This window comes from Anomaloglossus baeobatrachus, chromosome 5 (genome assembly GCF_048569485.1).
Source record: "Anomaloglossus baeobatrachus isolate aAnoBae1 chromosome 5, aAnoBae1.hap1, whole genome shotgun sequence".
Taxonomy (NCBI): domain Eukaryota; kingdom Metazoa; phylum Chordata; class Amphibia; order Anura; family Aromobatidae; genus Anomaloglossus; species Anomaloglossus baeobatrachus.
Genome location: NC_134357.1, coordinates 556,851,992 through 556,876,403, shown reverse-complemented (window position 1 = coordinate 556,876,403; position 24,412 = coordinate 556,851,992). Strand labels below are relative to the sequence as shown.

At 43.4% G+C, this 24,412-nt stretch overlaps 1 protein-coding gene across 1 annotated transcript in view; it reads left to right on the top strand.

The window, feature by feature from the left end:
• LOC142313000 (uncharacterized) overlaps nucleotides 1-24,412 on the top strand; it is a 145,178-nt gene that overhangs the window by 73,580 nt on the left and 47,186 nt on the right. Inside the window, exons 2-6 of the mRNA XM_075351987.1 lie at nucleotides 7,226-7,405; nucleotides 7,479-7,602; nucleotides 7,686-7,783; nucleotides 7,962-8,052; nucleotides 20,357-21,445. Coding sequence (XP_075208102.1) covers nucleotides 7,226-7,405; nucleotides 7,479-7,602; nucleotides 7,686-7,783; nucleotides 7,962-8,052; nucleotides 20,357-21,445 — 1,582 coding nt within the window. The remainder of the gene's footprint in view (nucleotides 1-7,225; nucleotides 7,406-7,478; nucleotides 7,603-7,685; nucleotides 7,784-7,961; nucleotides 8,053-20,356; nucleotides 21,446-24,412) is intronic.

The following is a 24,412-nucleotide window of genomic DNA, read 5'->3' as shown; positions in this document are numbered from 1 at the left end:
TGCAGCTGGGAGTGTGCACTTTCAGCCCATATTATATATATAATTGTATTTATGAACATGTTTTTGTAAACAGCTAAAATAACAAAACTTGTGTCACTGTCCAAATATTTCTGGACCTAACTGTATATATATATATATATATATATATATATATATATATATATACACATATACACAATTTATATTTATACACACACACACACACACACACATGTGTCCACGATCTAAGTCTAATTTTAGATAAAAACACTTATTTTTCTGGCTAAGTATATAGTGGTCCATCCAATCCATTGTTCAAACATTTACAGAGCACATGGTCTTCTTCACACATCCCCCGACTCACTTCCTTTTGTTTGTTGAAAACATGCTTGCCTCAGCTATGTGCTTCATCCACCATTTTAAAATCTGACCTAAAATGGCTGCCACCAACACTAGCACATGGTTTATCACATGATTGCGGCCTAGAGTCCCCACATCCCAACAAAGTCCACTCTCATCCGGATTTTTCTGACCACAACTAGACGCAACTTCACCAATTTCTCCATCTTTCTCTCAAGATAAACAACACCAAACAATCTTTCTCTATGCAGGCCAAGATAAGACCAACAGACAAACAAAGATGGGGGGATGACTCACAACTGAAACACTAAAGAAAACCTAGGGTTTGCAGCATACACTTCCAAATCATTCCTTACTCTGTCATGTGGTCCCTGTCTGATTTCTGCGTTCTGTAATTCACAAAGACACCAATGGTGTCACCCTTGGCTACAAGGTGTGTATACCAGCCGATTCACTCCAGGCAAACACTTTAAAAAGGTTAGATTTATGTATAAAGCAAGGCTCTGCACTTAGTCTATCTAAGCTGGGCACTTACATATGGCTCTGCACTTAGTATATCTAAGCTGGGCACTTACATATGGCTCTGCACTTAGACTATCTAAGCTGGGCACTTACATATGGCTCTGCACTTAGTATAGCTAAGCTTGGGACTACAAAAAGCTCCGCACTTAGTCTGAGCTTGGCATTACAAACCATATACTTTACACGTTTTCCAGACACCACTCACAAACCCACATACTCTCTTGACTACCAGTCAATCTCCCCTCAAGACAAATACACACAACAGGCAGCAAGCAACTGAATATGTGACGGTTCTTCCGAGATTAATAATGCCAATAGCCGTGAGACCCGTCTGCCCGTTAACAGATACCCCAACAAACCGGACACAGTCAGGCAATCAGTGCCACACACCCCACCGAGACCACAGGAAGACTACAGATTATGAAAAATCAGCAGACCTACCGTACTCTCGTCAGGAGGTGATCAAATTCCTGGGGTGTCCAGCACGTTATGCCATTCCAGTTGCCGGTTCATCAGGATTTTAGGTGTCTCCGTCTATTGGCTCCACGTTGGGCACCAATAATGTTAGGGTGAACTCTTAACCAGAGATCACTAGTTGCCTACTGCCTGGCCGAATTGGTATATACCAAGTGCATGCATAAAAGAATTCACACCAGACACAGTCGGATATGAAATCTCTTCTTGGTCACAGTAAAGATGGCACCGAACAGACCGAGAAGAAGCATGCGTCCTCTTGATATAGGCTAGGGGCGTACACAAGTTCAGATATGCCCATTTAGTGGGACAGTTCATGGGCTAGCCAATGGGGATATCCGTGTTGCTGTTGATGGGCGGGTCTGACTTCAGTGGATGATACTATGGTGATGGGAGGGACGTCATCTGGTGGATCCATGCTGATGGTTTGGTTTGTGATGTCATCGGGGGCCATCTTGGCTTCCTCTTAAGAGTGACTGGCTTATGTATAGAGAATTGATTTAATTGAACACACTTCTCAGTGCTCTATGTCAGAGGTTAATTAAGTATTTCACCTTATGGCTCTCCTCAACAAAGCGAATGGCTGTTCCACAACAGTGTGGCTCCACTGTAAAACAGTTTGAGCTGTTTTGGCAGCTTTTTGATGAACATGGGTGAATTTGGCGATCACAAACAGAATCAAACCTCTTGAGGTTCACTTATCTCTAATAATGAGCTCATTTTTTTTTATGTCTAACAGGGTATTAGTTACTTTTCACTAGGAGCTTGTATTATTCTCCCTGTATGAGCTGCCCAATCATAAGCAGGCAGCAACATCCTATAGACCGAACATGACCCACCCTAGCTTAAGGTTTCTTAGTGTGTGAAATGTAAGGGTACAGCACTGATCTTCTGGTCTAACCTCCTGCATGATTAGACAACATTGGATATAGAGCAGAGATGACTCCCACCTTTCAGAGAAGAACAATGTGTGGCTGTGTTGCCTTGCAAACCCCTCTATCAGCTCTGCTACAATTTACTTTCCTCTTTCATTGCCTGTCCAACTTGTAAGGTTAGGATGAACAATACCATACATTTGGTGTCCTTATAGAATGCACTTATATACTGCTAGTCAACCCGCCTGAACTAATAGTATGATCATCACTCAAATGCTGTAACCAGTTACTGTGCAATGCACTAATTTGTGTGAATGGCTACCTATACAGTTCTTATCTGTGTGCATTTATAATACTGGGCAACCAGTCCCTCCATGAATGTAAGCTTGTGAGTAGTTGTTCCATCAGTATTTTGTACCTGTGCTGTCTCCCCCTATATCATAGGGATGTTGCATCCTGCAATGTATGTAATATTTTGAGCTATTGGTAAATACGGCTGCCTTTTTTCAGTGCTCTGAAAACTCTGCTGTGCTATGTTAGTGTAAAGTCTCATTCAGACACTCATGCATCACCAACATCTGAATGAGGCTTTACACTGACCTAGAAGAGCTCAGTTTGCAAAGCACGGTTAAAAGAAAGTTAAAAAAAATCACATCTAATTGCAATCCTTGTATCTAATCTAATCATGTGTGATACATTCCGCTGAGAAATGTATGTAATTCTATATTGTGAAATAGTCGTCAGAACCATTTGTCTAATCCTATCACGTGTGATGGCTGTGCTGTGTATTTACTGCTATCATCTAAGATACAGTCCTTGTATCTAAGGCGGGCTTTACACGTTGCGACATCGCTAGCATCGGCTAGCGATGCCGAGCGCGATAGTACCCGCCACGTCGCACATGGGAAATGTGGTGATTGGTGCCGTAGCGAACATTATCGCTATGGCAGCTTCACACGCACATACCTGCTCGGCGACGTCGCTGTGACTGCCGAACTATCCCTCCTTCAAGGGGGAGGTGCATTCGGCGTCACAGCGACTAATCGGCCGGCCAATAGAAGCGGAGGGACGGAGATGAGCGGGACATAACATCCCGCCCACCTTCTCCCTTTCGCATTGCCGTCGGGACGCAGGTAAGGAGATGTTTGTCGCTCATCGGGTTTACACACAGCGATGTGTGGAGCTGCAGGAACGACAAACAATATCGTACCTGCGGTCGACCCGACATTATGGAAATGAACGACGCTACAAAAATCACCGATTTTCGACGCTTTTGCGATCGTTTATCGTCGCACCTAGGATTTACACATTGCGATGTCGCTACCGGCGCCGGATGTGCGTCACTAACAACGTGACCCCGACGATATTTGGGAAGCGATGTCGCAACGTGTAAAGCCCCCCTAATTCTATAATGTGAGATTCAGTCTGTATATCTTATCCTATCATATGAGATGCAGTCTGCTGATCTGTACATCCTATCATGTACAAAACTGACTGCTGAGCTGTGTATTTACTGTGACTTGAGCGATGCATCCACAATGATATGACAGCTCTGCTCAGATCTCTGTAAAGACCAGTGAGCAGCTCAGCAACAACTAACAGAATCAACACTGCCAGTCGTCCTTGATGATCCTGTCCACATCTCAATATCACATTGCACTCACCAACAAAAAGTCTCTGCACTGTGATCCTAGACTTCATTCTCCTTTTATCCCTTATCCCTTTTCAAACGACCAAAAGGGGATGTCAGGCATGAGCTTAGACACATGCGAGCAGATCCTGTTCACGTTTACTGCAGTCATAATTTCAGCAGCTGCTTCCCCTTGTGTTTAAAAGATGAAAATATAAAAACTTGCTTATTTTTCATATGCTACACCATTAAAGCAAATTTTATATATATATATATATATATATATATATATATATATATATATATATATATAATAAATATATATATATATATATATATATATATATATATATATATATATATATATAACTGGGCAACAATTTTCAATTTTTTTTTTTTTTTCTGGTGCATGAGGTTTTAGAACTTTTTTTTCTATATATTTCTGCATCGCTGATTCCAAATCTGAAATCCGTTTTTTGGTGCATGTTCTAGTTTGTTGGCAATTTTAAATTTCTTTTGTTACAGTTTATGGCATGCATTGGTTTTTAAGTTGGAATTAAAGAGCAACGACTCTTGGATTGAACATAACCACAAGGCAATTAAAGAGACCCTGTTGTCTTGTTTTGGTGTGTAACCTGTACATAGGATCACGTAGAGTAGCATTAGGAGCATTATTTATTAGTAGCATTACTTTGACATAATTGTAGTTTTTTTAAAATGTAAAAAATTATATTATCTGATAAAAAACACCCTCTTATTATTTTTAGATTGAATCGTGGCTTCCTCGAGTAGGCGTAAATGTAAGAATAGTCCTGACACCTTCTGTTACATAGGTGGCTGTTATACACTTCAATGTCAAAGGCGCAATATTTCATCATTTGTCACACGTGCATATATTGACTACTTTCAAGTTCCTCTTCGTGATCAAGACAAGAATTGGGCTCTTCATATTGTGTGTCATAATTGTGAGAAAATGCTTTGTGAAAGATCAAAAGGAAAACGCAAAGGAATGCTCTTGGTATTCCCATGGTATGGCGTGAACCTAAGGACCACAGCAGTGATAGTTATTTCTGTCTGATCTATATAAAGGGCATCAGCAAGAAAAAAATGGCATATGATCGCATATCCTAATATTCCTTCAGCAATACGACCTATCCCACACTCTGAGATATTCCCAGTTCCAGTTTTCAATGGTTTTATTTCTTGTAAGGACAAAGAAAGTTAACATGGTGATCAAATGTATTTTGATAAGAAGCATGAGGAAATGAATGTAGAATCTGAAGGGTCTTCTCCTGATGCCAAGCAGTCATTAACCCCTCAGCAGTTTACCCAACCTGAATTGAATGATTTAGTAAAAGATTTGAGTCTATCAAAGACAGCAGCTGAGTTATTAACCTCCAGGCTTCAAGAAAAGAATGTACTTCACCGGTCAGCTAAAGTATCCCATTTCAGGAAGCGTGAACAAATTTTGGTAGACTTTTTTTTTTCCGAAGACAAACACTTTGTTTTCTGTCATAATATCAGTAGTCCTCTCAGCTAGCTAGGTGTTACCACTTACAGTTCAACAGAATGGTGGCTAATTCTTGACAGCACTAAATGGTGTCTGAAATGTGTTCTCCTACATAATGGTAATGTTTATGCAGCAGTTCAAATTGGTCATTCAACTCATCTGCGAGAAGATTATAATGACAGAAAAATTGTCCTCGACTTACTAAAATATGAGGAGCATAATTGGATTATTTGTGTAGATCTTAAAATGGTAAGGACAACAGAGAGGTTTCACAAAGTATCCTTGTTTTTTGTGTTTGTGGGATAGCCGAGCTCGGGAGAAACAGTAGACACAGAAGGAGTGGCCGAAACGTGAAGCTCTGAAAGTAGGGATGCAAAATATTGTGACTGGACCTGTAGTTGATCGAGACAGGATCATTTTCCCCCCATTTTACATCAAACTTGGTTTAATGAAGCAGTTTGTTCGGGCTTTGAATAGAGAAAGAGCATGCTTTCAACATGTTATTTCTGCTTTTCCTGCCTTTTCTTTCGACAAGGACCACAAATTTGAACCCTCATATGTGACGAAGAATTTGCCAAGAAGGAGGAGAAAGCAGCATGGCAGTTTTTTTTGTGGAGTTACAAAGAACTTCCTTGGCAACAAAAAAGCAGAAAACTATGAACTTCTAATTCAAAGGATGCTGTTGGCTTTCCTCGACATTGGATGTAACATGAGCGTTAAGATTAACTTCCTGAGCAGTCACCTTGATAAGTTTCCCGAAAATCTTGGAGCTGTTAGTGATTAGCAGGGAAAACTCTTTCATCAAGATCTGAAGATGGTGGAAGACCGTTATCAGGGTGATGTGACAAAAATATGATGGCAGACTACTGCTGGAGCATCAACCGAGATTGTCCTCAACAAGTACACAAACACAAGAGCTACAAACGCAAATTTATGCCTGAATAGAATTTTTAAATACGTTTTTCGCAAATTTTATCATTAAAATAAGTGTTTTAATATGTTCTATTTTGAATTTCTAGACAAATTCTGATGCAATCATATATTTTAGTGTATTAGTGTATTTACTGCATTACATTATTAAATTTTCATAAGGATGATGTCCAAGAAGACATTCTACTTCATTATGTTAAACTAAATGTTGAAATTTGTACAATAAGATGAAAACCTAAAATCTTGAATTGAAAAAAAAACTATAGCTTACAGAGAATAACTAATCTCAAATTTGAGATCAGGACAGTTGAATTAAGTAAGAACAAGTGTTTTTGTGGATGCAACAAAAATTGTATTCCTCAGTATTGACACAAGGTCCTCACTTTCAGATTTCAAACACATGTTCTCCTTACTGTGGTTATTAAATCTTTCTAACCAAATCTTCAAGACTCAACAACCAACTATTAAAGATAGGATTTTGTTTTGAAAAAAAAATAGTTTCCCTTCCTAGTAGTTCTGAATCATTTAAAAACTTTTTCTTCTTTTAACGTCTCCCTCAATCTATACAAATCCATTGAGAAACAAACAAATCATTTTGAGGGGGAAAATAAAAATAACCAAACAAAAGTAATGTTGTTGCAGAAGTGTCATCTTCTCCCCATTCAGGTCCCTACAATATCGGATCCTCTCAGTGGAGATCTTCCATATAAGGAAATTCTGCTGATTGACCCATCAAGGATGGATATGGACAGGGACAAGATGGCGGAGAGGATATTACACCTCACCCTAGAGATCCTCTTCCGGCTTACTGGAGAGGTGAGAGATTCTGATGACGTCACATTACATCATTCTTATCTATGGGAATAACAGATGGACAGAACTGGAGAGGTGAGGACTCTGGAAATGTCTGTAGTGAGATTTATTACTGTGTCTCTCCATGACCAGGATTACACAGTAGTGAAGAAGACCTCTAGTGAGCGCTGTCAGGCCCCTGTGTCTGAGGGATGGGGAAGACCCCTGAGCCCAATCACGGGGCCTCCACCTCACCCCCCGATACATGAGGAAATCAATGACCAGAAGATCCTAGAACTCACCTACAAGATGATTGAGCTACTGACTGGAGAGGTGACACTGCTGGAACATTATACAGTAACGCTATGAAGGGATCGGGGGATGACGGTATCATTGTATGTGTCAGGTTCCTATAAGGTGTGAGGACGTCACCGTCTATTTCTCCATGGAGGAATGGGAGTATTTAGAAGGACACAAAGATCTGTACAAGGACGTCATGATGGAGACTTCCCAGCCACTCACATCACCAGGTAATAGACAGGACTAAATACACACTGCCTATAATTATCTGTATGTAAGGAATGAATTCAGTCCCTGTATGTGTCTCCTCCAGTTCTATCCAGTAAGAGGACAACACCAGAGAGATGTCCCCGTCCTCTTCTCCCACAGGACTGTAAACAAGAAGATCTTGATGTTCCTCAGGATCATCAGGTAGATGGAGAGAAGGTGCCATGAAATCTCCCTATGATGTGTAGATGGCTGTGAAGGTCTTGTGCTCAGTCTTGTTTTATCCACCAGTATTATATGATTTATACTTGTGTAATGAGAGTGGTAGAGATGGCAGGATTAGAGCTGATCATAGGTGTGACTTTTACAATATTTGTTTCAGGGTGAAGTTCTGACGCATATTATTACTACAGAGACATATGTGAGGGGTGATGAGCGGAGTAAAGAGGAGATTCCTACAGATAACCGCCCAGGTGAGTAGTGACCACTAAATGCAGAGAAGTCACAGATTCTTCTCATTCAGCAGCTGCCACAATGTGGGACTAAAAAAATGAACAAAACGTATCCTAACAATAAGGTGTAAGGCTTTGTGCGCACTAGAAATGTGAAGTTTCTCAAGAAAATTTCTGGAGAAACTTCTGGGAGTGGAAGATTTCCGGACCGCCGGAAAAAATCTGCGGTAAATCCGCATGCGGATTTGCCACGGATTAGCCGCGAATTTGACGCGATTTTCCCGCAGGTTAATCCCTGCGTATTTTGCAGGCTGTACTGCAGAAATCCGCAGGTACCTAAAGAAAAGAATTGACATGCTCATTTTCTCAAGAAATTTTCTCAAGAAAATCTTCTCAAGGAAATTTCTTGAGAAAAATCCGCAGCGTGCGCACAGCTATTTTTTTTCTCATAGGATTTGCTGGGAAATGTCTGCACAAAGATTGCAGACATTTCTCAAGAAATTTCCGCAGCAAATCCGCGGGTAAATCCGCGGGTAAAACGGCCTAGTGCGCACATAGCCTAAGAGGTTTCCCGTACATCCTAGAAGCGGAGAATGTGCAGTTTATAGTAGAATGAATATCCTTTCGTCTTTAGATATGGAATAAACATGGAAATAGTACAACTTATTGCAAAATTAACACATAAATAGATGTATATACAGTGGATCTAAAATGTCTACATAAAATACCAGGTTTTTGTCTTGTAACAGAAATCCTACCAAGAAAAATAATTTCAGAACTTTTTCCACGTTTAATGTCGCCCATAATCTTTACAATTCAACTGAGAACCCATATGAAATCTTTTTGAGTGGAAAAATAACTAAAATAATCTGGTTGCATAAATATTTACTCTGTTTCTTTTTGAAAACGCTTTGCGTCATTTTACTCAGCATCCTCAGCTTTATAATATGGTGTTTGCAGATTGGACTGTATTTTCCTGGTGATGGGATCCCTTTAACTCCATTCCAACACAGTACGTCTTATTTTACAATGCGTTTTCGCAAATGAAGATATCAGCACATCCTGCAGCTTAAGCATGCACAGGAGCTGTGCCAGCCAGCATGATCACCACTGGGAGCTCAGCTTTACAGATAGCTGAGCTCCTGCTGTTACAGCCAGATCTGGTGCCCACACCGCGTCCGGCTGTTTATCCCTCTAAATACAGTGATAAATAGCGATCGCAGCAGTTAGAAGCTTAGGAGAGAGCGGGCTCCTTCTATCTGATCGCATTCTCGTGACGGCCGATGATCGCCATGACAGCAGGAGATCAAATAATAATCTTCTAATCTGTCAGTTACGGTGTCATGTTAGACCATGCCAGGAGCATGATCTAACAGGCGTTCTGCATTGCAATTTATGTGCATTGTAGTATATTATACCAGCGATCAGACTATTCAAAAGTTAAAGTCCCATAGAGGAACACAATGTGATAAAAAAGTCAAATATATATATATATATATATATATATATATATATATATATATATATATGTATATGTGTGTGTGAGTATTACAGTACAGACCAAAAGTTTGGACACACCTTCTCATCTCTAGAACAACTATTAAGAGGAGACTTTGTGCAGCAGGCCTTCATGGTAAAATAGCTGCTAGGAAACCACTGCTAAGGACTAGAGATGAGTGAACCGGTCGTGGTTCGGCTCGAGTTCGGTTCGTCGAACGGAGGTCTCGTTCGAGTTCAGTTCGTCGAACGTTCGACGAACCGAACTCGAACCGCATAGGAAACAATGGCAGGCAATCACAAACACATAAAAACACCTAGAAAACACCCTCAAAGGTGTCCAAAAGGTGACAAACAACTCACAACACAACACAAACACATGGGAAAGTGACAAGGACATATACTCATGCGAAAACAAAAGAGCAGGACAAGGAAAAAGAGGAGGAGACACAGATATGAGTATATGCAAGGGAACGTCGATGCCATTACTGTGCAACTTGAGCCCTGCTCATTTTAAGCTTCCAATCTGGATAAATTGCCTGAGCTCACCACGTACGCCTTGGGGATCTTGTTGTGTCCCGCAGCCAGCGTTTTCTCGGAACGTGTCCTCAGTGCTGCTAAGGGTGTGCTGACAGCTAAGCACACGCATCTGTCCACTGACAATGTGGACAGACTAACGCTCACCAAGATGAACAAGTCATGGCTCTCAGAGGACTTTTCTTCCCCTGGCTCAGCCAGGGGAGGTGAAAGGCACGCGTATTTTTGAGCGTGCTTCATGCAAAGCATCTTTTTCATCTTGAAAATGGGGGTCAACTGATGCCAGTCAAGTGGGGTGTGTGTGGCCCAATTAGTGGAAACGAGGGAGACTGTGGTTGGAGTCCCCTCGCTGTGTTTTACATGCTTTTCGAAGGGCATGACATGCCTAAGAGGTTGAGTTTCAGCATCTGCAACTTGTTGGCTACAGAAAGGCTGCCTTTACACCCTTTTGAGACCGAGGATTTTCGAGACCTTATGCCCATTGCAGTGCCCCAAGAGCCGATGGCTTTTCGCCACTCCTTCTCCAAGAAAGGCGTGCCCACACTACCACAGCAGGTCGCACACAACATCACCGATTCCTCGAGAAACTCTGTGTGTGACAGGGTGCATTTCACCACAGATACTTGGACCAGTAAGCATGGACAGGGGAGTTACATGTTGCTGACTGGGCACTGGGTAACTATGGTGAGAGATAGAGAAGGGTCTGCTGTACAAGTCTTTCCGTCCCCACGAGTTGTGTGCTTTAATCCTTCCTCTGTATGTACAAGTTCCTCCACTGCTTCTGCCTCATCAACCTCGTGTTGTTCCTGCACCTCAGCCCAAACCCTTTGTGGTTAGGCCACCCTTCCTTGTAACTGCGCCCAAGGAATCCCACACACCTCCTTACTATGCTGGCAGCAGAGCTCAAGGCCATCAGGCGGTCAAATGTTTACTTTGAAATGTAGGGGAAATGTGAGTCACACCGCTGAGAAGTTGTGGACGGTTAGCTCTGGAGACCAAGTTTCATCAATGGTTGTCTCCACTCAACCAGCAGACAGGGAAGGCCGGGTGTGACAATGATGCAAACATGGGTGCGGCCCTTCGCCGTGACAATGTGACACACGTGCCTTCTGTGGCTCACGTGTTGAATCTAATTCTCCAGCAATTTTTAAAACACCATCCCGGCCTACATGGCCTTGTGCAGCGGGCACGCTCGCTATGTGCTCACTTCCATCGTTCGCACACAGCAGCTCAACAACTTTCGTCGCTCCAGAAGTCTTTAGGTGTGGTGGTTAAACGCCTGAAATGCGATGTGCCGACACGCAGGAATTTGAATCTGCACATGTTGAAGCGTTTGTGGCAGCACCGCCGAACCCTGCTGCAATACGTTATGACATATAGCCTGGCCTAACTTGATCCAGAGGTGGTGCAGATCACGCTGCTGGAGTGGTGTCAGATCAAGGACCTATGCACCCTTCTACACAGTTTACAAATGTCGACGAAGATGTTTAGCACTGGCAATGCCATTCTCAGCGTGACAATTCTGGTCGTCTACATGATGTTGCACACTGTAAGCATTATTCGGAGTCAGGTGTTGGGACAAGAGGAAGGGGAGGAAGTACAGGAGGAGTCATATGCGGAAGGGATAACAAGATCTACGAGGACCAGATGGTCAGCGGCACCTAGGCGGCAGTCATGGTGGGGGAGAGGGATTAACAAGGGCGCATAGTATCAGCAAAAAGTGTTGAGGAAGGTACAGGAGCCCATGAAGAAATGGAGGACGAACTGGCGATGGGCATGGAAGACTCAGCAGATGAGTGAGAGCTTGCTCACATTTCGGTTGTGCGAGGTTGGGGGGAGAGGGCAGAGGAAGGAGGCACGATTCTCACCTCTCTGACACCAACACACCAAGGACTTGGTCCTCCTGGATGCACAAGACACATGAGCGCCTTCTTGCTGCACTACCTACAACATGACCCTCGGATTGTACGAATTCGAAGTAATGCTAACTACTGGGTTGCCACACTGTTAGATCCCCGGTACAAGACAAAATTTGGCGAAATAATTCCTGCGATAGAAAGGGACGCACGTATACAGGAGTATCTGCAGAAGGTGGTACGCAATCTTAGATCTGCTTTTCCACTAAACACCAGTGCTGCACAGAGTGAATCTCAACGCTTTGTCATGGATAGGAGGAAATGGTCTTTTACTTGTCCACATCTGAGGGACCGAGGGCTGGCTGCTGTGCTGAGATGGCATTGAGTACGGTGTCCCTGCAGAGTTGCACTTTTGGTCATATACAAAATGAGTTGAAAAAGGACACATGCTGGTGGAAAGGGGAACAGGTGTGTTGGAAAGGGGAAAAAAGTTTTTGTCCGTGGGTTTGGTGGTTAAGCAAAAGTAACATTTGCTGAAGAAACACCATCTGTTACGGTGGGACTGGCAGATTTGGATAAGGTGGTATATACTATGTTACCGCTATATAACGAAAATTAATAAGAAAAGAAAGAGAAAGGTATATATCCCCATCAGCAGTCAGTGTCCACCGTGCTCCCAGATGGAAAAGGAGAGGTTGGCAACTGGACATCACAGTACCCGGGTACGGTAGGCTGTGCCCAGACAATAATGCGGGCACGCAACACTTTGTTTTATTAGCAAAACACATATCTGTTCTGGGTAGGCCGACTATTTATAGACAATAAGACTTGCTGCCTCTAAACTGTCAAATTGTCACGTACAGTTTAAATCATAGAGGGTCAGCGACACATGTCTGCATTGACTGTTGATTTTCAAGATTTCCATGACTGTGTTGCAGAGCTGTGTGGTTTGCATTCACACTGTTATCATCTGCCTTATCTGTGAGGCTTCAGTTAACAAGGGTATTCAGGGGGGGTAATGTGTTTTGTCTATGTTTACGTAGATAACTGGGAAGCTCTTGTGATGCGCCACTGGTAAGTCGTGTTCGCACACACACACACACACACGCACAAACAAACACACAATTACTGCTACGAAGAGGAATTAGCAGGTAGTAGGCAACAGAATAGATTGTTCAATTATTTAAATTGTATGCATGGTTCTTATTGTTTGTTTAACTTTAGCAAAACAATCATTTATCAACCCAACGGACTAGAGTCCTTTTCCTGTTGCCTGGTTTTGCTGCATACTGGGGAGCCCACCATGTACACGACTTAAAATGAAGCATAATTCGCAATGTGAATTTCACTGTGCTACAATGCGGCCTAGCGTGCCTGTGCAACCACCGCCTGCCCCATCAAGTGCATCTGCGTGCTCTTCATCCTCTGTGACTGTGGGGACAGCAGTCTCACATGGTTTTTCACACTGAACTTCCACCCCTTTACACCCAACAGGAAGTGTGATTGGCAGGTCATCACTTGTTTTGGAAGTGGAAACAGATGGTATTGTTGAGCTGTCACACATCGAGAAAACCAACATTGGATGCAGGCTACATTATATCCACACCTGCACCTTCGTCACAGATTGGCTGGACTACCTGCAGTTAATAATTGCATTCCAGAAATGGAAAGGAGTGTAGAATGCACATGTGTTGTACCTTGCTTGGCAGCAAAGGAACACTAACTTAGTATTACAGACAATTTTAGGAAGGCAGAAAAAGAGTCAGCTCTTTGGGCAAATTAAATAGCGTGGCAAAAGTGGACAGGTGGGTACAGTGGCCGTGTTCTGTGGGTACCAGGACAGTAAAGGAAGCCTCCCTTTCTATCCCTCCGAATGATCAAATGCAGCAAGGAATTCCCTGAGTTTGCTATAAAATTAGCGTAGCAAAATGTGCATGAGGGTGTCATGCAGAGGTGCTGCACATAGATTTGCACCAGTGGGGCACTAATGGAGTACAACAGCCAGTTCTTGTATACCACTAAATGGCAGCATTTTTTGCTATCATTATAGCTTATTAAAAACAGAGCAGGAGGGTGTCATGCAGAGGTGCTGCACATAGATTTGCACCAGTGGGGCACTAATGGAGTACAACAGCCAGTTCTTGTATGCCACTAAATGGCAGCATTTTTTGCTATCATTATAGCTTATTAAAAACAGAGCAGGAGGGTGTCATGCAGAGGTGCTGCACATAGATTTGCACCAGTGGGGCACTAATGGAGTACAACAGCCAGTTCTTGTATGCCACTAAATGGCAGCATTTTTTGCTATCATTTTACCTTATTAAAAACAGAGCAGGAGGGTGTCATGCAGAGGTGCTGCACATAGATTTGCACCAGTGGGGCACTAATGGAGAACAACAGCCAGTTCTTGTATGCCACTAAATGGCAGCATTTTTTGCTATCATTATAGCTTATTAAAAACAGAGCAGGAGGGTGTCATGCAAAGGTGCTGCACATAGATTTGCACCAGTGGGGCACTAATGGGAGTACAACAGCCAGTTCTTGTATGCCACTAAATGGCAGCATTTTTTGCTATCATTATAGCTTATTAAAAACAGAGCAGGAGAGCAGGAGGGTGTCATGCAGAGGTGCTGCACATAGATTTGCACCAGTGGGGCACTAATGGAGTACAACAGCCAGTTCTTGTATGCCACTAAATGGCAGCATTTTTTGCTATCATTATAGCTTATTAAAAACAGAGCAGGAGGGTGTCATGCAGAGGTGCTGCACATAGATTTGCACCAGTGGGGCACTAATGGAGTACAACAGCCAGTTCTTGTATGCCACTAAATGGCAGCATTTTTTGCTATCATTTTACCTTATTAAAAACAGAGCAGGAGGGTGTCATGCAGAGGTGCTGCACATAGATTTGCACCAGTGGGGCACTAATGGAGAACAACAGCCAGTTCTTGTATGCCACTAAATGGCAGCATTTTTTGCTATCATTATAGCTTATTAAAAACAGAGCAGGAGGGTGTCATGCAAAGGTGCTGCACATAGATTTGCACCAGTGGGGCACTAATGGAGTACAACAGCCAGTTCTTGTATGCCACTAAATGGCAGCATTTTTTGCTATCATTATAGCTTATTAAAAACAGAGCAGGAGAGCAGGAGGGTGTCATGCAGAGGTGCTGCACATAGATTTGCACCAGTGGGGCACTAATGGAGTACAACAGCCAGTTCTTGTATGCCACTAAATGGCAGCATTTTTTGCTATCATTATAGCTTATTAAAAACAGAGCAGGAGGGTGTCATGCAGAGGTGCTGCACATAGATTTGCACCAGTGGGGCACTAATGGAGTACAACAGCCACTTTTAGGATGCCACTAAGTTTACTCAGTGTTTGCTAGTATAATGGCTTAGTAACAATGAGTTTGAGTGTGCAATGCAGGCAGACGTGCTACAAATATCTTTGCACTAGTGGGACAATACAGAAGTCCAACAGCCACGTTTAGGATGCCACTAAGTTTACTCAGTGTTTGCTAGTAAAATGGCTTAGTAACAATGAGTTTGAGTGTGCAAAGGGCAGGAGGGTACAGTGCCAGGGTGGTGGGTCTGGGTAGAGGAAAGGAAGCCTCCCTTTCTATCCCTCTTAATGGGGAAATGCAGCGAGGAAATCCCTGACCTTAGCTACACAGACGCTGTCATCTTGTGTAGCTGTTAAAATCTGTTTTCACTGCCCTGACTGTCACCTATGGCTCTGACCATGCCGGTATTAGCCCTTAGAAGGGCTGAAAGAAACTTCTATCCCTATTCTGTATAGCGCTGTGTATAGAGCGTACACAGCAGTATCGGAGACAGGAGGTACGCCGGCGGTGACTGACACCCAGACGCAGAAGAGATAATGGCGTCCGGACGGGCAGATACTCGTTTTTATAATGCAGGCACATGTGACATGGACATCCTATCACACATGCCGTTGCTTCTCTGGCTAAAAGTCCACTTAGCTGTGTGTGTGTCTGGGATTGGCTGACATGCTGGCCCGCCCCACTACACGTGTGCGCTTAGGGAAGGAAGACAAGGAAAAAAAAAAAAAATGGCGTTATACAAACAGCAGTGATCTGAATGCGCTGTTCCCGCACACTATACACTGAAATTTCATAATAGTGTGAGTCACAGAGTGACTTACACTATTACAGCGGAAAGCCAGCTAGTAATTAGCTTGTCTTTTTGCTACTAGAACCGTTCTCGAATGGGCTTTTTCGGGCTTATTAAAGTGGTGAACCAGGGAATATGTTTGTGTTTTTTATTTCCAATAAAGGATTTTTTCGGGTGTGTGTGTTTATTTACTGTCACTTACAGATTAATCATGGAAGGTATCTCGGGGAGACGCCTGACATGATTAATCTAGGATTTAGTGGCAGCTATGGGCTGCCATTAACTCCTTAATACCCCGATTTGCCAACGCACCAGGGCAAATCGGGAAGAGCCGGGTACAGTCCCAGAACTGTCGCATCTAATGTATGCGGCAATTCTGGGCGGCTGCTGGCTGATATTGTTAGGCTGGGGGGCTCTCCATGACGTGGAGCTCCTCATCCTGAGAATACCAGCCTTCAGCTGTATGGCTTTATCTGGCTGGTTTTAAAATTGGGGGGGACCGCACGCGTTTTTTTTTAATTATTTATGTCACTGCACAGTATAGACACGCCCACCGGCTGCTGTGATTGGGTGCAGTGAGACACCTGTCACTCAGCGTGGGGGCGTGTCTCACTGCAACCAATCATAGGCGCCGGTGGGCGGGGAAAGCAGGGAATACGAGATTGTTTAATGAGCGGCCGGCTTTTTCAAAATAGTAAAAGCCGCCGGAGCAGTGTGAATGCCGTGCAGCATCGGGGATCAGTAAGCATATGAGAGGGTTGCTCAATTCAGTTACTCAGGAGTTTAGCGGTCACCGGTGAGTCCTTCACTGGTGACCGCTAATCAGGACGCGACACAGACGGAGCCGCAGCATGACAATGAAGTCGGGTGAAGTTAACCCGAGTTCATTCTGATCGTGCGGCTCTTTCTGTGTCTGCTGTCATCGGCCATTCAGCTCTGCTACATGGCTGTCTGTGTCTGCTGTCAGCGGCCATTCAGCTCTGCTACATGGCTGTCTGTGTCTGCTGTTAGCGGCCATGTAGCAGAGCTGAATGGCAGATGACTTAGTAAAAGCGCATCCCTACACATTACACACGCTTGGCAAGTCAATAAATAAAAAAAAAAAAAAGGATCGCACACAAAATTGATCAATTTAACATAGACTACTAACGCATGTGAGACAGCAAATGAACGACCTACATGCGATCTCATTAAATCACATATGCAACCTGGGCGTGTCACATCGCATACGAGATCGCACACCTAATTGTAAGGTGTAAAGCTGGCTTTAGATGGAAACCCCAAAGTAAGTGCTTAATATAGAACACAGGATAAATGTGATCCAAAATTTTATATAAAATGTTCAAAATAAAACCTTCAACTCATCCTTATCCGCAACAAAACATTTTGTCAGTCATTTATTAATGGAAATATAGGGGTTCCCATGTTAATGCAAAGACTGAGGAAAAATGAGAAGTCTCCATGCACTTCAAAGGATATCCAGGGAATTCTGCATTTCCAAATCCAAGTGCCTCACTCCCTTTTGAGCCTAAAGACTGCTTTACACGGTACGACCGTGTGCAATTTCACAATCGATCATACCCGCCCCCGTCGTTTGTGCGTCACGGGCAAATCGCTGCCCGTGGCGCACAAAGTCGGTAACCCCCGTCACACGTACTTACCTCTCGTGCTACCTCGCTGTGGGCGGCGAACGTCCACTTCATGGAGTGGGATTGACGTTCGGCGTCACAGCGACGTCACACGGCCGCCGGCCAATGGAAGCGGAGGGGCGGAGATGAGCAGGACGTAAACATCCCGCCCACCTCCTTCCTTCACATAGCCGGCGGCGGCCGCGTGACGCAGGTGAGCTGCTGTTCATCGTTCCCGGGGTGTCACACGGAGCGGCGTGTGCTACCCCGGAAACGATGAACAACTAAATTAAACGATATTGTGGAACCTAGCGAGCAGTACACGACTCACGATTTGTGAGCGATACTGCGTCACTAGGATGTGTCACACAGGCCGGCATCGCCAGCGATGCCGGATGTGCGTCACAAAAAACGTGACAACGACGATCTATCGCACGATAGATCTTCTGGTGTAAAGCAGCCTTTACAGTGTGCCTAAATCACATTTTGCATCCACATGTCTTTCAGTATTGTAGTGATGAGAGCCCACTTAATTCATAAGATGCATATCTCCAGAAGCACAAGCTTGGCACAATGTACAGACACTATAATGTATTAAGCATAACAATGTACAGGCACTATAATAGCAGATTTGGAATTTTCATTCAACAACATCCCTTACTGTTGTTTCTCGAAAACACTCATGCTGTAGATAAATTCCCAAAGGGGTGTAATTTCCAAAATGGGGTCACTTGAGGGGGTATTCTGCTCTTCCGGGACTTACGAGCTCTGCATATGGGGTCTGCAAACTCTTCTAGGAAAATTTGTGCTCTAATAGTCAGCAGTTCAGTTCTCCCAAGCCCACATACAAATTTTGGGGCCATTTTTACCCATTTTTTTTGTGTGAAAATGTAAGTCTAGGCCTAAAATTACATTGTTATGGTAAAAATGTAGTTATTTTTTCTTCACCGCTCAATAGCATAAAATTCTGTGACACATCTAGCTGTCAATATGATCACTGCACCCTTAGATGAACTCATTGAAGGGTATAGTTTGTAAATTGTGATCCCTTATGGGAGGGTTCTGCTGTTCTGCCACCTTAGGGAATCTGACAAATGGAGGTTTACTGCTGTTTTGGCATGTTTGAAGCTTTTAAAATGCAGCATATCATCCGCTATGTATTTCAGAATTAAAATTCCATTCCTTCCTTTTTGAGCCTTACCATGTGTCCAAACCGTAGTTTCTGAACACATTTAACATGTCGTCATACGTGGAAGAAATTGCATAACAAATTGTGCAGTCCAAGAAAATTTTTCATTATCACTTCCCTATGTTATAAAATTTTGTGCACCACCTGTTTGTTCACAATGCTCACCACACCCCTTGTTAACCTTGTCTGGCTATCAAAAATAAAGGGACCCCACTTAGGTTTTTTTATTTATTACTTATTCAGGTGACACAGTGGCTCAGTGGTTAGCACTGCAATCTTGCAGCGCTGGGGACCTTGGTTCAAATCCCACCAAGGACAACATCTGCAAGGAGTGTGTATGTTCTCCCTGTGTTTGTGGAGGTTTCCTCCTGGGGCTCTGGTTTCCTCCCACACTCCAAAGACCTACAGTTAGGGACTTTACATTGTGAACCCCAATAGGAATAATTTTGCAAATGTATATAAAGCGTTGTGGAATTAATAGCGCTATATAATTTTTTTTATTATTATTAATAATAATAATAAATACTTTTTTTTAAAAAAAACGGCGTGGAGTACCTTCTATTTTTGATAACCAGCCAAGGTAAAGCAGATAGCTGAGACTGGTATTATCAGGCTAGGATGGCCCATGGTTCTTTGGTCCTTCCCAGCCTAAAAATGGCAGTCCACAGCCGCCCCAGAACAGTTACATCCATTAAATGCACCAATTCTGATGCTTTGCCTTGATCTTCCCGATTGCCCTGCAATCTGGGTAATACTTTTAGGGTTGCTGTCAACTGTGAATTTATGGCTAGCGTCAAGCCCAGGGGGTTAGTAATGGAGCATCTTTCAGACACCCCTATTACTAACTCTGTAAGCGTACAGTTAAAAAACACACACACAGTAAAAAAAAATACTTTATCTGAATAAGACTCCCCCACACACCCTCATTTACCAATTTATTATTTAAAAAGAAATCCTTGAAGTTGTGACATAATTAAATGGTGTAATGTCCCATGGCGCCCATCGATTCCTGTGGAGCCTTGTTCTCAGAACAAGGCTTCATAGGCCCCTCCCAGTTAGCGGAAGGTATGGAATTTCTCATGAGCATGACAAATTCCAGGTCTGCAGCTGATAGCGAGTGACCTATGGAGCTTTGTTCTATCACTACTGCCTGACAGGCTCATTTATGATTCTCCGCTGAGAGTCTTGCTACAAAATAGTGGTGACCGACACTCTGAAACATGAACCTAGGAAGAAGCTGAATTCAACACTGAATTGGAAAACTGCTACAGCTTATCCTGGTGGCCTGATATAATTTTCTAGTGGTCCTGGTTCTTGTGTCTTCGATTTTATAATGTGATCTGTTTTGTCACAAATAATTTAATCATATTTTGCAACATGACTTCCAATTTTAATGGACATGTCATATAGTTAATATAAACTTGGAAAAAGTGTTTTGGTTTTTTTTTATTGAAAAAGTAATAACATGTTATTCTTGACAGGTGACTGTGTTAGGAGATCGGAGGGACTTCTGACGCCTTCATACTTTCAATCATATAATCTTGGTGTGCCACAAGACATATATGAAGAACATTGCGTTATCCCAGCTGTATCCTCTGTGCTTCACAGCAAACATCTACCATTTGGTCCTTTTAAACACTACCTATCTTCAAATTCATCACAGACTATTGAGGACATTAAAAGTCATGGAAGTGATGTTAGAAATTCCAAAGGAAAGAAGACCTTTTCATGTTCAGAGTGTGGGAAATTTTTTAATGCTCAATCAAGCCTTATTGTACATAAGAGAACTCACACAGGGGAAAAGCCATATCCATGTCCAGAATGTGGGAAATGTTTTGCACAAAAATCAAAACTTGTTACCCATCTAAGAATTCACACAGGCGACAAGCCATTTTCATGTTTAGATTGTGGAAAGTGTTTTAACCAGAAATATGGTCTTATTACACATCAGAGAACTCACACAGGGGAGAAGCCATTTTCATGTTCAGATTGTGGGAAATGTTTTAGAAAGAAAGCATCTTTTGTTATACATCAGAGAACTCACTCTGGGGAGAAACCATATCCATGTCCAGAATGTGGGAAATGTTTTGCAGAAAAATCAAGACTTGTTATCCATCTGAGAACTCACACAGGGGAGAAGCCATTTGCATGTTTAGATTGTGGAAAGTATTTTAGCCAGAAAAAAGATCTTATTATACATCAGAGAAGTCACACAGGGGAGAAGCCATTTTCATGTTCAGAATGTGGGAAATGTTTTACAAATAAATCATCTCTTGTTAAACATCACAGAACTCACACAGAGGAAAAGCCATTTTTATGTTCAGAGTGTGGGAAATGTTTTAGAAAGAAATCATTTTTTGTCATACATCAGAGAACTCACACAGGGGTGAAGCCATATCCATGTTCAGAATGTGGGAAATGTTTTGCAGAAAAATCAAAACTTGTTATCCATCTGAAAACTCACACAGGCGAGAAGACATTTGCATGTTTAGATTGTGGGAAATGTTTTGCAGAAAAATCAACTCTTGTTACACATCAGAGAATTCATACAGGGGAGAAGCCATTTTCATGTTCAGAGTGTGGAAAAGATTTTAATAACAAATCAAATTTTTATAGACATCTGAGAATTCACACAGGAGAGAAGTCATTTTCATGTTAAGACTGTGGTAAAACTTTTGTGTATAAATCACATTAGGTTAAACATCAAAAAACTCACAGAGAAAAAGCCATATCTATGTTGAGATTGTGGGAAATGCTTTTCTTTCAAAACAACTCTTGGTAAATATTAAAGAGCTCACATAAGTGAGAAACCATTTTCATACCGAGAATGAAGAAAATGTTTTATTTGAAAATTATATTGTGTTTACTATACCTTAAGATTTGTCACACATAAAGGGATGTGTGAAAAAAAAATCATAGCTATCGGGGGCGTGGCCTAGCAATGGCTCAGGAAGGACATATGTGCTGAGAGCTCCAGTCACCTACATGAAGAAACAGCCTGACCAATGTGTTTACGTAGGTGAAAGTAGGCCTAACCTTGCTGGAGGCATCGGGGAAGAAGGGATGTGCGCACTGTCTCAGAAACCGGGCCTCCCCAAAATGCTGCATCATGCCGCATCGGTGCTCCGTTGCGGCCTCGGTACAGGCTCTGTATAGCTACGTGTTCCTCCAGGAAAGATGGAGGGGCTGGAATTTCCCCACCTGCTCTGGGACTGGGAGTGCTTGTCGGCTTGAGCCCTCCAGGAGCCCCCAATGTCCTGCAGAGGGGCCTGCTCATGACACTGTGCTACGCCAGGCTGTGGATATGGTGGGGCCTAGGCAGCGGCTCTGAGGACTCACTACTTCCACACAGCCGATTAGAGGGAATGAGTGATCTACCTGCAGACTCCGGTGTTGGTAGTCGAGGCCTGACCAGAGGAGCTCCCCTGTAACATACAGCACTCGGACACTGGGCATACCTGAGAAGCTGCGCCTCGCTGCACTGTGGCACTCACAGGTTCTGAGCAGCGGTTGCAGGTAGTGGTGCGCCTTCCTGGAGCTGAGAGGAAGGAGCTGACAGCAACATACAGAGATGAGGATCCCCCTGTCGGTGTCAGGAAAACAGATCTGAGGCTGAGAGCTCCCTTAGGCCTCTGTTCAAGGTGCATCAGAACCCCGATAATCCATTTACTAACCGGGAGAATAATAATTATCAGAGCCTACACGGAAGACTGCAGAAACAGAGAGCCCCCCGCTGCATCACCAGATTGCCAGCGCTCTGTGAGGTGCTGACACATCTTCCAACGCGGTGTAATAGCCCTTGGGGAACCTGAGCCTCCCTGTCATGGGAAGAAAAATCAAAGACCCTCACTCTCGCCATTCCCTTCTTCAGTGGAGCCCCCAGGCACCTCTACGTAGGGCAATATTCAAAATTTCTTTGCTGAAAGTGGAGGCTTCATGAAAAATAAAGAACAAAACATGGCTGCCCCTGCCCCTTCCAATACACAGTCGCCCCATCTGGGGGGCCGGGAGAGAGACATGCATGTATCTAATATTGTAGGACATACCCATCTAGCTCATGTGTTGCTCTCAACAACTCACACTGAAACTGAAACATCCAGGGCACCTTCTCCTATACAAACGACACTTATGATAGGCAATATTAAGGACTTGAGAGCTCAAATGATGGAATTCCCAACTAAAGCTAACATGGAGGGGTAAATCACTCACCTGGAGAACCTTTCATAAATCCGAAATACAAAGCTTAAACGCCACAGTTACACAAGTCTCTGAAAAGTGACTGAGCTTGAATTTTCATCAGTCACGCTGATGACCGAGCAGTCAGCTTAGTGGGACGTTCTGGATTTGCATACTAGGCAGTTGTACTCTCTTTGTGGCGCAGTTGAAGATCTAGAGAACTGTAACTGCTGCAATAATATCAGGATACGGGGTCTCCGAGAGGCTACCATAGCAACAGATCTAGTAAATACCCTTAGAGGAATATTCAATTCACTACTCAACAGATCGCCTGCAAATGAGTTATTAATCGACACAGCGCCCTGCGGCCATGGGTTCATGATACTGATAACCCCAGAGATATCATATGTTGGGTCCACTACTTCACCGTTAAGGAGAAATAATGAAGCAAGCAAGGATCAAAATCCCGTTTGAATTTGACGGCGCCTGTCTTCAGTTCCTGGCCGACCTGTCCAGAACCACACTGGCCAAGCGCAGAGCATTACGTCCGCTGCTGGAGATCTTGAGGGATAGAGGTGTTCCCTACACATGGGGATTCCCTTTTCAGCTCTGAGTTCCTGAGGAGATTGGACCTTCCACCGCTTTCAATCAGAGACTGGCCAATGTACCCGGTGGCACCAACAGACTGCATCAACACCCGTCGATGTCTCTCCCAGCAACAACCAAGACAAGAGGGCTGTGGTCTTCCGATCCGCCGTCCAATGTTACAGCTGAACCATGATATGTATTGGCTTTCAGCTAGGTTTAGTGGTTCTTGTTGCCTATTGCCATATGTTTACTTGACGTAGTGGAAAGCTGCAGAAGAACCGGGCGGCCCGGTGTCCTCTTCTGCACCTGATCGCTACGATCAGCTGGTCTCCACTCCTGTTGTGACCTCGCGCGCTCCCGCGGTCACAAAATCAGCTGAATAAGCGAGGGCGCATGCGCCGTCCTCTCAGCTGTAAGACTAGAATAACAGGATCTTCACAAAGATGGCGCCGGAGATAAGCGATATGCGCAGGCGCCAACTCCGATTCCATCTTAGTGGCGAATAAGATGAATAGTAACATTAGCATAGAGAACAGAGAGGGAGGAACAACAGGCGGGGGAGGGGGGGGGAAATCCGTATAAATACCCAACCAGAGATTATCTGCTCTGTTGCAATTGTCACTCAAGAAGCTGACAATTTTTTACACTTCACTCACTTTGATGTGAAAGCCTAAACATCCGAATTGACCGCTAATGGTATGTAGATAATCAGCCTGATAGTGCCAGTACAGCACTGGCTTTGGCTTATATACGAAAATCCTGATGATTGGTTC